General features: G+C 36.5%; 1 protein-coding gene across 1 annotated transcript in view; it reads left to right on the top strand.

Moving 5' to 3' along the window:
- The window catches only part of LACE1 (lactation elevated 1), a 72,857-nt gene that overhangs the window by 40,117 nt on the left and 14,360 nt on the right, over nucleotides 1–18,380 (top strand). The window contains exons 8-12 of the mRNA XM_009893867.1: nucleotides 4,801–4,858; nucleotides 6,770–6,774; nucleotides 9,466–9,548; nucleotides 12,432–12,502; nucleotides 12,759–12,859. Of these exons, the coding sequence (XP_009892169.1) occupies nucleotides 4,801–4,858; nucleotides 6,770–6,774; nucleotides 9,466–9,548; nucleotides 12,432–12,502; nucleotides 12,759–12,859 (318 nt within the window). The remainder of the gene's footprint in view (nucleotides 1–4,800; nucleotides 4,859–6,769; nucleotides 6,775–9,465; nucleotides 9,549–12,431; nucleotides 12,503–12,758; nucleotides 12,860–18,380) is intronic.

Raw genomic sequence — 18,380 nt, forward strand, 5'->3', positions numbered from 1 at the left:
TTCCTGCTGTATCGGGGTAAATTAGTCTAATTACACGTGGCAGTTTTATTTGCTTGTGATGTAATGTGAAATGAGGTCCTGCCTCCCTCCAAAAAGCCCGAGCCAATTAATAAAGCTTTTAAGCTCTTTGTCACAGGCCACCGTGGAGGTCTGCAGAGAAGAACTTTAATCCAATAAACATTTCATTTAGATCATGAAAAGAAAGCATGAGGAGAAGCTCCTACAAGAGAGGGTGTTACCAGCAATTCTAGCCATGAAGGGATGTGAGGAATTTGCCAAATTAACCAAGAGGCCTTCATATTTAACACATAAATGTGTCAAAACTAATAATAGAATAATTTAATTTGAGTTGAACCTTATATTGTTAAAATTCTAAGAAGCCACAACTGTTTTCTTCAAAGACTTTACTGTTGAGCTGGATGGACAGGGCAAGGGGAGGTTGTGAGAAACCCAGATAGCAAATAGCACTGGCCGAAGCTGGTGGAAAAAAAAAAAAAAAGGAATAGATAATTAGGTGTAATTAGCGTGTATGAATTGTTGTCTCCCTGCCCTTGGCTTGAATAAATTTTGGAGGAAAAAAAAACCCTAGTGGTGAAAACGCTTTGATGTAAGAAGAGTCATTGTGGTTTGGCAGCATAAAGGCAGTGTTTTATACTTCTTACATAATGGTTGTGATACAGAAAGAGTGAATGGACCCCGCACCCCCCAGCCTGCTTTACAGCAAGGACTTTTGGATTCCCTAGAAACAAAATGCATCAGAAGTTTTCAGTTGTTGGTAATGAGGTAGTGGACCTCATCAGAGCTAAGCGTAAGCCATCTTTAGCCTTTGTTTAGATCTTAATCGCATTTTTTTTTTTTTCTGGGAAATCCAGTTTCGTAAATCAATACTTTTTTTTTTCTTTTTTCTTTTTTTTTTTCCCTGCCTGCCAACAGTTCTGGCTGGAGCAAAGGCTAATAATGGGAAAAGAAATACAAATCAAATGTTAAAAAGAAAACCAACAGCAAATAAGAAATCTAGACAAATAACTTCATCCAGGGTATAATTCCAATGAAGTAGATGTATTAGGGGTGAATGTGACCCTTACCTTACAAAACATGATGTTATAAATTTGGAGTGAACTCTTGGCCTTTGTTTTTCACAGACCACAGCTTGCTTATTAGGAGACTGAAAGTTACAGTCATGATTGGTTCTTTAGCAAAACTGAATGTTTATACAGTGGTTTGTGGCTTGGTTTTGGGTTGGGCTTTTTTTTTTTTAATTTTTTTATTTATACTTAGTCTGTAAGAAAGATTCTTTCTTAAGGGATGTGAAATGGGGAGAGCTGTTCAGTGTAGTTCTTAATGCATGGAAGTTTACTCTGCCTTTCTTCTGCTCCCTGACTGGAAAAAGGAGAGGCTACTTGTCTCCTACCCAGCACAGCCACATCTGTACCGTCTGAATTCTTTAACTTTTGTCTGAATATCTGAAATACTAGTCACAGAGCAGTACATTTTAAGAGTCTCTGTCTTTATTCATGCGCCATTATTTTACAAGTTAATTGTCTATTTTTCCTCTTCCTAGGGGGTAGCTGATTTGTAGCTAGACATTAAAATAAGTTATTGAAAAGTTGTACAATAGATCGTATGTTCCTTGTGGTAGCAAGAATAGTGGGGTTTCTTAGTTGTTAAAGTTTGGAAGGCTGGAATGTAAACTTGTGCAACTTCCACTGAATTAATTTTACCTCTAAATTTATCTCTGCTGAATTCTTCAGTTTAAAGTTTAAGTGTTCTTCTCACAAGTGTAAGAAAAAGATTTTTTTTTTTAAAAATTATATTTGGCAGTATTTCACTTCCCAGATCTTTGTACTCTAGGTCCATTTAAAAATAATTCACAAATAAAATGTTTGTCATTCAAAATTAACCTGAGCATGATTAGTTTCATTGACACTGTACAGTATTCTTGGGTGACACTTTGAAAGTTTTCCTTAAAATTTGTTTGTGGGGTTTTTTTTGTGTTTTGTTTTCTTACAGCATTTGCAGTTCGAACAAGCATGAAGTGTCTAAGGCTATTGTAACAATTTCCCATATTTTGTTATTGCAGAAGAATATAGAGGAAAAGACTCTAAAAAAACTTAGTTAACCCCTTAAAGCATTGCACTATTTTGTAGAACAAATAGCCTTTTGTACTTGAAGTTGATTTGATCTGTGAAAGGCAACACCTGAATATCATGCAAGACTAAGTAATTATGCCTGATTGTAAGGGTGGTTTTTTTCAGGTATAGGTCACAGGATATTCAGTTAGGGTAGAGTATGTACAAAGCTAAGAAATATGCAGATTTTCTGTTGTAAGATTGTGTAAAAATTATTTACAGTTAATACTTGCATAAAGGTTAGAAAGGTTGATGAAGTGATATTTAGTTTTGCTTTACTATTCACTGCGTGTCAGAATGTAATTATGACTGATTCATGAAACTGTCTTAGCAATGAACCATCTTTATTAAAATGCTGATCAAGACAAGAGCTGACAGTAATAAAGAATAGAACATTTTAGTCTTGTTGCTTTTGAATGATTGCTAATTACCCCAGAGGTCATGTATACTGCTTATGAGGATTCATTGACATTTTCTTTAAAGTCTACTGTTTCAACAACATCTGAACAGGGAGACAAAAACTGTATGCACACCCATCAATGCTTGGACCGAGTTTTTATGCACCACAAAATACCTGATGATTCCTTTTCTCCTTCCCCCTCCCCTGACTATATCTCCTTCCCATGTATCTGTGTTGCAGAAAGTTAGGAGTGTTGCAAACTTGATTTACTCTTTTTTTTTATTATTATTTTTTTCTTTAAAACAAGGCCTATTTCAAGCATGTATAAAAGGAGCAGCCCTTTGAAGGTCCTGCATCTGTACCATGCTTGCTCGTGACTTAAAGGTCTGGTTGATCGCCTTTTAGAGCTGCACCAGAGAGGAAACACTGCACTTTGTACGCTTCTCTCAGCACGCTGTGGTGTGGACAGACCTGCCCAGCTTGAGTCCCAGGTGGACCAGTTTCACATTCTGAAAGGTGCTGGTGATCGTCACTTGCTGGTGACTTTGAGAGTACACTAAAGTTAAAACCTGTGGGTCTGCTTTGTAGGTCAGAAATAATTTGTTCATGACACGCTGTGTTTTTGCTTGAGACGGTTCTTGTTCTACCACAGTTATGAATCATTTGGGAAAATGCCAATTGTAATGGTATCCTTTGGATGAAGAAATCTTTTTTTGAAATAGCTCAAGAAAGCATTTTTAAGAAAGAAGAAATAATATTCTGGTTGATAGTCTAACACTATATGGAGTCAAGTAATGAAAAATAAAAATGGTTAAGTCTAATGAGCTCTGTTTACCTGAGGAACTCTTCCGCTGTTTCTGACTGAGGGTTCTCATCACGTGTCTACGTTTTGTGGGATGTGAGAGAATTTTTCTCTCAGGCTGAATGTAAATGTACGAGAAGAATGATTGCCAATGAACAATCTCATTAGTCTCTGATTTGCTGGAGGGAAGGAATGCTACTGGTCCTGTGTATTGTTAATGGAGACCAAATCAGCAGGACAGGTGTGAGGTGTTTTTTGGATATCAGCTAATACAAAGAGTTAGATGCTGAGGATGCATTTGAAAAGGGAAGATGATACCTATGTGGAAATTATGATTCCTTTTGCTCAGAAAAAGTGTTTAGAAGATGCGTTTCTCAATTAGGCATGGCTTGGTTATTAACAGGTGTTCTAACGTGCTTGTTAAGAACTACACAAGAGGCCAAGAGTATTAATTGTGGAGCTTTGTGTGCCTGGGGATAGGACTATACTCCTCTTTACTCATGGAAAGGTGTATTTGATACTGCAGATGCAGTGCTGCCACTGCATTTGCAGGTGTCTGGTTTGACCTGAGTGTGAAAGGCTGAGGAAACCCAGCAGGTGTGGGAATTAAGGTAATGATCATCCCAAGGTGAAGCACTCTCCTATCTCTGTTCCCCTACACCTTCTCTGCGGGTCCTTGGATAGGGTTTGTCTGATCCTGTGGGCTGACACGATGATTTGTATGATTTTGTATGTTCATTTTTAGTGTTTTTTTTTTTTTTTTTAATGACATTAAATTTCAGGGCAGAGAATGACAATTGGGTTGACTTATGGTGGCCTTCAATAAGGATGAGATATCTACTCACCTGCACTATCAAGGGTCATGAGCTGATCACAGTATTTGAGCTCAGAGGGACAGATTGCATTCAGTACAGTGGCCCACAAGGCCTTCTATTAGCATTTCAGCTTTTTTTGTGACACATGGGAAATACATGCCTTGAGAACTTATCCAGTTAACTTTGAATGCCTTTTAAATTTTCTAAAACCTTTGTTCCTCTACTGAATGATCTATCATGTCATATACTTTAAAATGTTTAACTGCTCAAGAAATTAATATCTACCCTTCTTGATTGTAGCAACAAAGGAATATTAGAGGTGCTTACAGGAAGAAAAATGCATTTATATTAGTCTATATTTAATAACTTTCTACAGTAGGTATACTGAAAGTCTAATTTTATCTAGTTTGTCTGAGGATTGTCATTTTAGGTGTTCTGTCTCGAGTTGAGCCTTGAGGCTTTGTCTTTTTTCCTTCTGGAATAAAAAGTTTTCTGCCATTTCAGTGGATATGAGTGCGTGATCATGCTGTATTTTTAACTTACTAATTGCGTTTTCAATTCTGTAATTGTATTTGTTCTTTGTATACATAAATACATAAATGACTTCAAAATAAATGGTATGACTAATTAATTTTATGCATTTGAATTGAATAGGGTAAGTCAGACTTGAAATATCTCAATAGAATAGAAAATCTGTTGGAAGCCGGAGATGGTTCCACAAGAATAGACTAGACTAACTGTAGCTTCAATTTTAAGTATTTATGTCAAAAGAAAAGTAGAATTTTAGCCCAAGTGAATGAAATTTGAAAGTTTAAATCTCCATCTTAAAAAAAGGAAACCAATAGTTACAGTCGTGGCTTTGACAATTAAGTACTAACAATCTGAGCACTCCGGTTAGTTCTTTGGCTGTTGATTAGGATTCTGTGGTGGTGATTAGTGAGTGTAAGGATGCAATCACATCTGTAGGGTTTAATCAGTCCAGTGCTGGATAAGTTAGTCCAAAGATGGAGAGAGAAACTAGAACTTCTTTATGTAATCCTAGTAGGGCTTTTTCCCTTCTGCAAAAAGATGAAGGGTAAAGAGTAGAGCAGCCTACCTACACCCACTCCCCCAACCCCGAATTTGCAGGGTTTGTAAATGGTAGTATTGATTTTTCTGGTCCTATGATGCAGGAGTATAATGTCATTGACAGCTATGAAGGGAGAGAAGGTACGTGGTGCATCCTCTCTGAGGTTCAGTATTTAATTCTTAGAGTTGTGAGCAGTGTTTGTTCTTCACTACTCTGCAACCATCTATCTTTTTTTGGTAAATCTAGTGTTTTAAGTGTTTAGCTTGGAATTATGCAATATTTTGGTGTTGTTTATTTTCTTCTATTACACATTCTGATTGTATACAGTCTTTTTAACATTTAAAGCATTTCTCTTGGGAAAAAAAAAGTCACACATATGAACATTTTGCCCTCTGTACTCCTGTGAAGCAGATAAGTGAATGTTTATGTGCATAGAAACAAAAAACTGTGGTGAGAACTCTGGACTACAAAGGAAACCCCAAAAGGAAAACTTTTGGATCCCTGCTCAGCACATAGCTTCTTTGTGACCTCTCTGACTCTGGCTTTGAGTAAAGGTGACCATGTACTGAATCCTGCTTTAGAACCATCTCCACCGGTACGTTCTTAACTTGGAGGAGAAGTGCTGTTGTTACTGCCTGGCGGTGCGAACAATCCTCCTGTTACAGCCCTTCAGCTCCCTGGTACTGCTGTCACACCATTTCGCTTCTCCACTGCGTAGAGCTCAGTTTGTGTAAATAGCATTCCCGCACCAGTGCATGTTTGTATGCTGCTTTGTTGGCATTAGTTTCTTCCACATTGTCATTTAATGATCGGTTTCTTTATTTACACTTCTGATTTTTTTTTTTATGTTATTTTCCAGTAGCACCTATAGATCTGTACTCTACTGTCATAAATTCACGTAAGGAGAAGGTTGTTCCTGCCCTGCAAAGCTTATAGTCTTTAACAACAGCTGTCATGTTTTAAAGGAATGTTTTTCTGGGAGCATGTTGCTATGCAGATTATAACGTTTTGTTTTAATGGCAGGGACTATCCATTTTATGTATACTTTATACAGTGCCTAAGAGAATAGGTGTGAGTGAGCTTTGAAGTGTCTCAGTAAAAATAATTAATGATGAATAGTGGTGGATACTCACTGATGTGAACCTGTAGAGGGGTTAGGAAATTCTTGTGGCTGTTTTAATTTTGTTTAGAACATGGGCTCTAAATGGCTGGAGTACCTTCCTGAACAGAGCATCCTGAACAGTTCCTGTTAACTGACCCTTACTTCTATGCTTATATCGTGTGTTACAGAAAACTGTTGTATATCAGTTCTGGTTTTCCATTTTGTTGATGTTTGGTTCAGTTGGCTTTTGCCTCCTAAGGGAGCAAAAAATCAGGATATAACAACTGTATTTTATTTATCTCATAACAGGATGCTGCTATTGCATTTCTGGCTGAAAGGTCCTATAGCCCAGAATATTTGACAGGCTTGCTTGTTTGTTTTTTTTTAAATAAACTACATTATGTTATATCCCATTAGAATCAATAGTAGTACATACATTGTAGGCATACAAGACAAGGTTTGTAAGGAAAAGAAATAATCTTTCATTTAGGCAACTGTTTGTAGCTTAAAAAGCTTACATAAATAACCTTTTGTGCACACAAGCTCTTCTTAACTAGTGTCACTGATGATAGTGATTTTTCCTGAATAGTGATAATACTAATTATTTGAAGAAAGAGAAGAGGGAAGACAGAAGAAATGCATCTACTTCATGGCTCTATCAGTAGTATTTACATGTACAGTTCTTACCTCCAGAATTCATTCACTGTAATGTTAAATCATGAAGTCATATAATACTGTCAGTGCATTTAAGGAGTGTTAAGTTCATAAGCAGAACACAAGTGGACTAAAATACTGTAGCACCAACTGCTGATACACATATTTCAACAAGCTGCAGTAACCTGCATACTGTTGCCCAGTATCAGTCTGTATTTGAGCGCACAGGATGTCTGCCCTACTCGGCAGTCGTGAGCAGCTGAGCCACGGGCATTGCTGTAAATATCAGCACAATAAATGTACACCAGCTAGAGTGTTCAGGTGCACTTTTTCTTTTTTCAGCCATATGATAACCATGCTACACTTTTAAGTGTTCACTCTTCACTCTATATGTAGCACAACACTCAGAGAGCGGTAGAGTTTGTAAACCCATCTTGAAGGCCAAAGAGATGAGGCTGAGTTCAGGCAAAATTTCCTATCTGTTGTTTCCAGGAAAAAAACAAAATGATAAACAGCATTATCCGAATATCCAAAGTTAATCTAAATAATTTCCTAATCAGCATAGCTGTAGTGATGTGTTTGGGTTTTTTTCCCTACTAACATGAAGAAAATAATACTTGAGCTAATCTACTACTTTGGAAAAAGAAAACATTAGGTGGAAAGATGCTGAGCACCAGTGCCTGGCAGAGAAAAGCTGAATATACTGGCTTTACTGTGAAATTTCAGGAATCTTCCTTCTAGCCTTGACTGCCAGACTGATGCTGAAGAAAAGCTTAAACATCCTCCCTCCCTTGTGCATATTATTACATGCCTCTGGAACTTTTTTCTTCTGCTCTGTTATTCCCTTTCTTTGTAAGCTTGCATGAAAAGAAAGGGAATAGATTATAATAATATTGTAGCACCAATGCTATTGTGTTTGCAGTAGCCTTAGCCCAAGATAATGATTCGATTAGCATGGCTTCTTCACTTACCGGAATTAAAGATACATGGATTTTCCTGGGATTCTGTGCTTTCAGAATGATTTTTTTTTATTTTTTTTTCACCTTCTTTCTTCAGTTGTATATCTTTGCAGGGAAGTTGGAGGTTTAAAATAGGTATAGAGCCTTCGGTAATAGCCAAGGGAAAAAAAAAAAGTGCCATGAGTCATCACAGTTACTCCTGCAGATATTTGTAATCTGTAAGTCCTATGCAATGCATTTTGTTCAAAAGGGCCATTGTTCCTTAAATCACTGATGATAGTTCTTCTAAAACTGAAGGGTTTTTTTTTCCCCTGTAACGTAGTTGCTATAAATGAGATTTGACATTTCCAATTTTGATATCTGAATGGCCTCAAGGAGGCTATGAAAAATTTGACACATAGAATATGAAATGCTTAACAAGAGTATTAAAGATAAACTAATAGTTCATAGTGCAGTGAAGAAGCAGAGTAATTTGGTGGATTCTAGCGATCTAAAGAATTTTAATAGTGTTGAGTTACCTACCAGAAAAAGTTTTATTGCTTTAATTAAATTGCTGATAGAGGTGTATTTTCTAAAATATTAAAACTTTTCCTCCCTTTCTTTTATAGCTTCTTTGACTTCTAGCTATGTAACACCAAGAAGTTCTGTATGTTGGCAGTAGTAATAACAGATAAGCAGAGCTATTCCCTTTGCCAGAGGGTGTAAAATCTTGATCCCACTGAGGTTAGTGAGAATTTTGCTCTCAACCTCAGGCCTTGAATCAAAAAATGCACCTTTTAGTGCAGCTGGTTTTGAGGTTTCTAACAGAAGCAATTATTGTGACTACTTGTGGACATCTATATCATGCTTGGAATTTTTACAGGTTGTTTAAAGGGGAAATAAAAGATCCTTTTCTGAGTCAATTCGACATCACAAAAATGAAACAAGATCTTTTTGATATAGAGCTTTGTTTATTCCCCTTTATGCTTCAGTCCATTATGAAAAAAGACTTCGTGTGGTTCATGTAGTTGATGTTTGACTCAAAATTTTTAATCTTCGTAATCGAAGGAAAAAGAAAAATATTTTTAGCGTGTAACACAGAAGTAGTTTCAGTTGTTTCTGCTAGAATTTGGTTGTGGTCTGTTAAATTTTTATTGCTCCCAATTTTCTATTTCTAAATATATATTCTTTAATGTGAAAATAATTATTTTTTTCACACACACCCCCAACAAAGCACTACTCCAAGAGAATGAGTAATATCCACCCTCATTTCATTCCCTGTGCTTCCAGTCTGTATTAATTTTCTAGCTGATGGACTTTTGAAAATTGTTACTTTTTTGTTTTGACTATGAACGATGTCCAGCTTATTTCTTTGCTTCGATAATTGTAAAGGAGACTTCAGTTTTGTGATCTTGATTTCAGTTTTGCAGAAGATATTCGTGCTGATGGTTTATTACAGCAGTGTGTCTTCTCTCGAACACAGACAACAATAAATATAGCTTTGGCTTGAGGAAAGCTATTCTCTTTTTTTTGTTTGTTTGTTTTTGTCTCTCTAGAAGTACTGCAGCACAGTCCAGCTTGATTCTGGGATAGACTACAGGAAACGAGTGCTTCCTGCTGCTGGAAAACTCTACTACCTGTAAGCTTATTTATGATACGGTATTTGCCATCTTTTTCCTTCTTATTAGCCAATAATTCCCTAGTCAACGGGAAATGAAAAATGTATAGTAGAATTAGCAGAGTGTGACTTTTCCTTTCTTTGCCTTCTGGTCCATTTTGTTCAGCAAACCGCCTTCCATTATGCCTTGATATTAACTTCATTAAACTACATTTTCAGTATCCACACTAGCATCATTTATAATGTTTGACTGAATAAAAACTAATTAGATTTTTTTGGGAGGTGTGGTGTTTGGAGAACTGAAGTGACAGATGGTTAGAAAGTAATGAATATCCTCTTGTAAGAGACTGCACAATTCTCTTATAATAGAAGAACATCCTTATTGTATTTAAGTAATTAAGTATTTATAGAAATCCAATGACAAGGATTCATTTAATGTTGGGTGTTTCCAGTGCTGCGGATTAAAAAAAAATCAGCACCCTCCTATTTTGACAGATTGTTTCTGTTTATCCTGATAAAATTTCTTTAGCCCTTTATTCTATATTTGCAAATAAATATATTTTAAAATACTTCTCACAGTTGTGCTTATGGTTGCAGTGTATATCTGCTCAATAGAAACATCCTCTTTTTTTTTATTAAATACTTGGAAACCTTTGCATTGCGGACATTTTTCTGTCTTGTTTTTGCTCTTATAGCATGATTTAATCAATGAAAACCTGAGCAAGGCAGACAATAATAACTTAAAATGAGATTTATAACCATTGTGTCTTTCAACCCAACATACAATATTGATTTAAATATCATGTTTCCATTAAGAAAGGTGCACTATTTTAATCGATGTGACAGATATTTGAAACCAACCACTTTATAAAGTATCCATATCACTTTATAAAGTTAAAAATTGTAGTTGTTTGTCTGGAATGAGGAGTACTGCTTAGTAGAATTACAGCAGGTTACAGCACTTTTCCTACTTTGGGAAGGAAATGACAGAATTTTATATACGGAAAATGGGTCAAATGCAGGTTCTCTATCTACTCAAGAAAAGTAACTCTTGTTCTATATTTTTGCCTGGCTCTATTTTCTTTTACGTTTAGTGGTGTCTGCTTGGAACCACTGTTTTGAAGCCGCCACTGTGATCTCAGAATTGCTCATTGTGGCTCTTGTATGTGCATAGTATGTGTTTTTTTTTTTTGTTTTGTTTTAAAATTAGATACTATACAGTATTTTGGCACAGATTTTTGAAACTTATTTAGCAGTCTTGCCCCCAGAAGAAAATATTCTTGTCCAACATGTTTACATTCCCCTATAAATGGTTATAGTATCATCATCACTTTTTTTTTTTTAATCCTCTTGATGCTTCATAATTTGTGTAGCCTTTTCTTCATTTAAAATATGCAGTAAAGGTCGCTTAAAGCTGTTCATACTCATCTGAAAGCAATCAGTGTAACACAATTACAGGATTCCTGATCAAAGCAACTTCCTTGATCTCAGTCTCAGGTGTCTATTTTCAAAACAAACTTTCTTGGCAATTAGGTGCAAATATCTACCTAGGCATCATATTTGGCTGTTTCTTCTTGTAGCCCTTACATCAAACTTTTTGATAATTATATGCATACATGTGTGCATACTCTTTGATATGTATGTACCCTTTCCCTCTTTCTGGTTTTGTATGTTCCTTTTCATTTGTCATTTTGTCACAGGAAAGCAGCACACAAACATCGATCTCGAGAGGAACTTCTTTTTTTTATAGTCTCCTGTTCAGAAAAGGTTTTTTTAAAAGCATTTGAAATGGCATTTGCAGAAGTTGGGGTTTTTTTCCCCAAAATTCTTTTTGCCTACAATGTTTGCCATTGTTAAGTTTGAGCTAAAAAGTAGTTGTTTCAGTTCTGCTGTTAACATTTTTAAGGTGCCTAAGGCCTAATGAACAGGAAAGTAATTGTGTAACACGCTGATAATCACTTGTCATTTAGAGGAGGTCTAGAACTGTGTGAAGCAATGGAACTAGAGTGCATCCATGATCTATAAAAGTAGACTTTTCACACAAAAGGAGATCATACAAACTTCAGTGAAGCGTTCCGTATCCTAGTTCTAGTTTATTGTCTACTATAGCATTAATTTACTATTCTCAGCTTTCAAACATAGCTAGAAGTATTATCTATCTTCTTTAAGAATGAATCACAGAAAGGCTGGCCCTCTAACCCATTCAGTGACAAAAAATATTCACTAATCAGACTGATTTATAATTTGTGTGGCAACCAGAAGATTAATATAAACTTTACTTCAGCCCCCAGCACAGATATTTTGTATTTTCACTGTCTGTTGTTGATCTTTTCCCAAATAGCACTGGGGACAGATGGGGGCGAAACTGATAAAATTACTAATACAGAGATCATATTGGTATTTTTAATTTCATAGTTTAATTTTGCAAATTGTTTCATCAATACAATCTGTTGACTTGATTTCTCCCCCCTCCCCCCCCAAGAAAGCTGCTCCAATATTTAATTCACAAAGTCCCCTCTCAGAAATTTCAAAGGATACTTCTTTAGGTGCTTGACTGCCTTGCCTTGTCTATTTGCTCTTATTTTGCATGCAAGATAGAGCCAGAAGCCTTTTTTCTCATTGTGTACACATAGTGTTAATGGATCTGCTCTGCCTGTATTGCCTCATTACTGGAAACAGCTCAAAACACAGAAGTCTTTCAGTGTATGCAAATAAGACCGAATCATCTACCTGAGAGTTAATATTCTCTACTTTTAAGTGTATTCTAAATCTAATGTTTGTATTTAGAGCATAACATCCTGTTCTCTTTTTTTTATGGGCAAAAAGCTAAGCAGGCTCAGGCAGCTGTTTGATGTTGGCTTCAAGTGTTATTAATTTCATATTCTATTATTCTTTTCACTGTAGCACAAGTGAAGCTGATGTGGAGGCTGTCATGGATAAGTTGTTTGATGAGCTGGCTCAGAAACAAAATGATTGTACGTAAGTTAATTTCTCTTGAAAGAGAATACATTTAGAACACAATGCCCAATCTCCACTGACCAATTAATAAGTTCCATTGCTGTATATGGGTTGATGCCACACTCAAGTGGCAGTCATTGTATCAGCATTTTGTCTAATTTATGTGTTGAATCATGTGCTATTATTCATCAAGCTATGCATTTCCTATCTGTAAGAGATGAATTTTATAGTAATTATCCAGAGAAGATTGAGTCTTTGTTCATGTTCCCATAGTAACTAGACCAAGGATTCTAAAAGTGCAAGGCAGAGAGCTGAGGCTGAATAAAGCGTGTGGAACCATTGCAGACTTCACGTTTGAAGAGCTGTGTGACAGAGTGAGTACCCAGTCAAATCTGGATCAGTTAACGCTCAGACTTTTCACAGTTTAAAAAAAAAAAAAACAAAACAAAACAAAAAAAACCCCAAACACAAAAACTCACTATTTTCACAAGTCATACTAAATTAAAAGGGATTTCTTTAACTTGGCAAAAAGATTTTGAATTTAACAGAAAAAAACACAACCCCAAAACGTCCCCAAAAGAACAATAATAATTTTCTTTTTAGTGATACAATAAATTCTCTCCAGTATATCACAGATTGGTTTCAAAAATTCTAATACAGTATGTGCCTGGACTAACATCATTGTTGGAATATTGGTAGTCACAACATATCAATAGGTAAATAGTTTTCAAATACTGTTTTTAAAATCTGGGGTTTAAGTTGATACTCAAGCAAAGTAGTAGTAATCCTGGCACCACTAGAGTAAAGCTGTTGTTGCATGCCTTAGTTGTGGCTAGCTGTACAAGGGCTGTTTAGTTCCAGGCCTTCTCAAAATTTGCCAAATTTTGCTAAGTACTGCCAAATTCTCTGCTAAACATGTGGAGGGTGATTCCTGAAAAGCTCTCTTTGTATATGACCGCCAGTGAGTTTGAAGCCAGTCTCCTGGAAGTTGCATTGTACTTCAGTGACTTCTCTGCCGGCACCTGAAATTATTGTTAAATGATCACAAATCTAAACTGAGCGAATGGCACCTTTGATTCAGAATGCTGACCAGTCATTTGGCTATAACATTATGTTTTCATTTCCTTGTAGCTACCAAGTTAGTAACTATTTGGGCAGAAATTTCCCTGGTTATGTTACAGATGTGTTTTAGGCTTTGTTGATTTTTAGTTTCAGACAAAACCAGTTAGCCATTTGTGAGAATGGAGGTATGTCATGGGTAGAACCGCTTGCTTTTCACTAAAAGTTTTGAGACTTATTCTTTGTGCCTCTTAATGTTTGAGGAAACTATGCTGACAGCAGACGCTTGTAAAATTCTATAGTCCAGTAAATGCCTTATGGCCTTAAATATGATGATAAATTGCTTTTAAGGACAAGTGCTCTGGTAGCTCACGTGGCAGCAGCCATTACCTTGGGTCTGAAGGTTCTGATCCTGTTGAAGAATTGTGTGGAGTTCAGACCGTCTTGGTGTAACAGAGCTGAGGTGCTTGGTGTTTGCTTAGAACAAGTGAAGAGAATACTGATGAAATGTTAAACATCATTTAACAATGTTTTTCTTACGTTGATCTCCCAGGACTTGAGAAGTATGCTGTCTCAATACAGATACCTCTTGCAGATATATATTATGATAGTCTCTAATGGAATAATCACATGCTTGAAACTGAAACAACACAGCAGACAATAAATGTTTTCCTTCAACAGCTTCCTCAGTCATTGCTTATTTTCTTTGTATGTGCCTCCATTTGTTTCTGCCTTTAATTGTTATATGCAATTATTTATTTTGCTATGATTTTTCTCTTTAGATCACTGATATACCTTCATAAACATTACATTAGTTTATTGGGAAGGTAGTATCACTGTGCTCCCTTCCTGTGTAGAGAATTATAGTCACGAAGTTCAGAATTGTCCATTAAATTTGGATGAGCTGCTTGAGTTGCCTCTAATACAATTTTTTTTTTTTTCACAAATGTAAACTTTTTGTAGAGCTTCATAGCAATAGTAAAAATCCCCATCATTATAAGCTGCATTTCAGACTTTGCCTGCCCCATGTCTCAGTTTGCCCTTTTGCCTTTAAAATCTGCTAAAAGGCAAAAGAGAAATTCAGTTGTCAAACCATGAAACCATGTTCCTTTTTTTTTTTTTTTCATGGAATCTTCTAACTCCTTTATGGAAAAAATTTATACGTGCGGTATCTTTTTTTAACAGTCAGAATGAGAAGTCATTCCCACTGATGAAGAAAAGGAAAAATAGGTAGGATCCAGAAGAGTGCACCAGTGGTTCATAGCCAAAAAACCCACCCCAAAGTCAGGAGACATTGACCATGACAGGAAGTATAAAGTTATTCATATATATTCAAATATGCTGGCTAATAGTGGGAACTGTTGGTGGAGGGATAAAGCAGAAAGCTGTCGGAGACATAGCTACGACATATTTGGTACTGCTTGTGGTACAAAATGGTGGATATGTTGACAGGCATCATGAGTGCAACTATTAAGAAAAAGGAAACTACGAGGCTGAGAAAGATGTAATGAAAAGGAAGATCCACAAAAGAAAATACTGGTGGGGATTTTGTTGGATTTGGCTAAAGTGAATCTGCAGGTTTCTTTGTGCAGAACATGAGGACCAAGTCCCATGGGAAGGCAGATTGTGTGAAGAGACACGGGGTGGGGAATCTTGCTGGCTGGAGCCTGCAGCAACCAGGAAGGGCCTTAACTGTTGACAGCCCAAGCAAAGCGTCCTAGGTAGATGAACGCAATTTAAAGTTGGTGTTGTAGGAGCCAATTAAGCTTATAACAGAACTGAAAACAAGATTTGCAGTTGGGTTTATATCAGTGATACGCATGGTAAATGGGAAATTCTCAGTCATGGGGAAAAATGAGATGTAATTGATGTTATTGAAACCTCTTGGGACAATTCATAAAATAAGAATGTGAAATCATTGCTTATAGTCTACCTAAGGACAGAGTGGCTAAAAGGAGTGGAGGACAGTATGCAACATTAAAGACACTGGTACCTGCCTTAAAGTTAATTAGTACAAGGATCTCAAATACATATCAATCAGTCTACTAATTAACAAACCCAAGAGGATAGTACTTATAGGGGTCTGTTGCAAACAGAGAATGAGGTGCATTGCTTCTTGAGCACCTGGCTATAAAAAGCACATAAAGAAAAAATACCGTTGTATGGGAAGCTTATGCTGTAGATTAAATGCAGAAAATGGTGAAATGTAATTAGCCTGAAAATTGTAAATGATAATTTTCTAGCATAAAATGTACTGCATCCAGTACAAGGTCATTTGGTTTGAGCAGCTTTACGGAAGCTTATAGTGAGGAATTCATCTAGAAATTTGTGTTGCTTAGGGACAATCTTCTCCATAATTTTCTAACATTCAGTTCAACCAAAAGATACTTCCAAACAGTGAAATTGCATATTAGAGTGTTCAGGAAGAGTAATTTTCAAAAGCAAAAGGGAAATATGACCAAAACTAACTGGAAGGGGAAGTGTAAACAACAAAAAAGAACAAGAAGAACTTTTTGAGAAAGAAGATAGTGTAAGTACATTCTGTGTCACTGCTGAGACAGAATCAAATAGTATTGAATGAGTGGCAGCTAGTTATGAAGTGTGGGAAAATTAAAGAGAAACTAAAGGGTATGGGCAAATATCATGTTTGCTTAGCTATAAGATGTTGTGTTGTTGTTGTTAAGTAAAATGGGAGTTTTGTAAGATGTTGTGTTGTTGTTAAGTAAAATGGGAGTTTTGATATGGTTTTTATTATCTGAATGTTATTGGCTCATTCTTAGTCAGAGATAGATGAGCTTTTAATAACGATGTGGAAAAGGAAAAGGTTTTGCAAAAAATATTTGTTCTGGGTGAAGCAGAGTGAAATATTTGTTTCACTAAAGGATAATAAAATAACTTGCAGTCTGTTAATCGTTAGCATACATTAAAATAGCCTCTAAATACATTTTGACTCCTTTTGAGCCCTGGAAAACTAGGCTGAGGCCTTTGACTAACTTTTTATTTTTGATAAATGTTGATGTGCAATAGAAATTCCATGGCACTAAAAGAATGCTACTGTGTGCCAATATTAAAAAATAAATAAGCAAAATCTACACAAGCCTGATGACCAGCAGGCTGTCAGTCAGATTTTGGTCCAGAAAGGGTAATGGAGAAGCTGGTTCTGGATTCACACAGTGGATAATTAGAGAATGGAAATGAAATTAATTCCAACCTCCCTGAATGTTTGGAAGAGGTTGAGTTTTGTAGATGCTGTTCTTACTAAGAAATTGGCATTATGCAGTGTCAAGAAAGTATTTGTTAAATGGATTGGTAAGTTAACTAACATACAGAAAGAATTATTGCTAAAGGATTGTTGAGTGTAGCATTTCTAATGAGCACATTTTTATACTAAGCCCATTGCATTAGGTTTTTTTTCCCCGGCAGTTTTGAATATAACATAAAAGCTAGCACAGGTTTGTTCTAAATACAAAGAGTGGTGTGTAGAGGGGAGCAATGAAAATGAGGATGCTGTGTGCAATTTATTTCTCAGCAGAACTGAGATTTTTGGGGAAGAGGGAGGGGGTTTGTTTTGGCTTTTTTAAATCTAAGCAAACACATAATTTTACATCTGGAAATTTGGAACACAAGTCATAGCAACAGGAGGAGGAGACTGTGTCCTAGGCGTAGTTACCTGGACATAGATTTAAACGTTGTAATGAACAGGCGGCTCAAAAGGAGCTTATGGTCCAGTGTTAGAGCATTTAGACCTAATTTCATCTGGGATGGGTAGAGTGGAAATGAACAGGACGGTAGAAAGATTATTTTAATTTTGAAAACATCTCCGATTGTTGGCAGAATGTTAGGTGTGGTTTTGACATCAGAATTTTAGAAAAGACATTGAAAAACCTGAAGAGGCTGTTGAAAAAAACACATATCATTTGAGCTGGAGGATTTGTGCCTTCAGATGTCAGACTTACAGTTCAATTTGTACAGTTTATCAAAAAGAGGACTGGTGGATGATTTTATAATGTACAGCTGTTTTTACAGGACAAAAACACAGGTATTAATGGGCTCCTAAATCTCGTAGAAGAAGGCATAATGAAAACCAGAGACCACAGAGAGATTCAGATTAAAAAAAAAAAGAAGAAAAAGCACCCATTCACACATTTGAAACAGTGAAACAAGCAGCAGAGCCTCTTTGTACTGCGTTTCAGGTCAACACTGGGTGTCATTTTAGGAAGAAGTGTTTGAGCTAAGTACTAGTTCTTAGGCTTAGCTGTCTCTAAAATTCAGGAAATTGTAGGATCTTGAGATCTGTTCTGTCCTTAAACCATCTGAAACTAGAGACATGAGAGTCAGGGTCGGCGCTGCCTGTTGGCGACCGTCTTGCTGCATCTCCACGTGCAGTTAAGAGTTCAGCAGCTGGCAGGGGAAGTTGCCCAGTCCGTCTTGCGGGGATAACCCGCACTCAGCACCTTCATGCTTTCAGGACCGGACAATAGTTAGACTATTAATTTTTGCAGTGAGTTCAGACTGCTTTTTTCAGAGCCTTGTAACTTCCTTGGATTTGAGTGGGGTTTCACAGGACGTTCATAAGGAGTTTTCACAGGAGTTTCTTAAGACACTTCCCTGATACCAAGCAACCTTTCTTCCAAATTTGACATTCCTGGTCCACAGTGTGGAAGCACTGCAACTTCTCACTGAGCCACTGCTAAAGGAAAGTCTAGCTTGAGAAGCAAGGTCTGTAAAAGCCTTATTGTCAGAAATACAATAATTGACCAAAACTTTTACAAATCAATATTCATTCACACACAGACATGCATGTCCATATGAAGTCAGTTTGAGGCATCCATTCAG

Source organism: Charadrius vociferus, unplaced genomic scaffold (genome assembly GCF_000708025.1).
Source record: "Charadrius vociferus isolate BGI_N301 unplaced genomic scaffold, ASM70802v2 scaffold129, whole genome shotgun sequence".
In the NCBI taxonomy this organism is placed as follows: Eukaryota; Metazoa; Chordata; class Aves; order Charadriiformes; family Charadriidae; genus Charadrius; species Charadrius vociferus.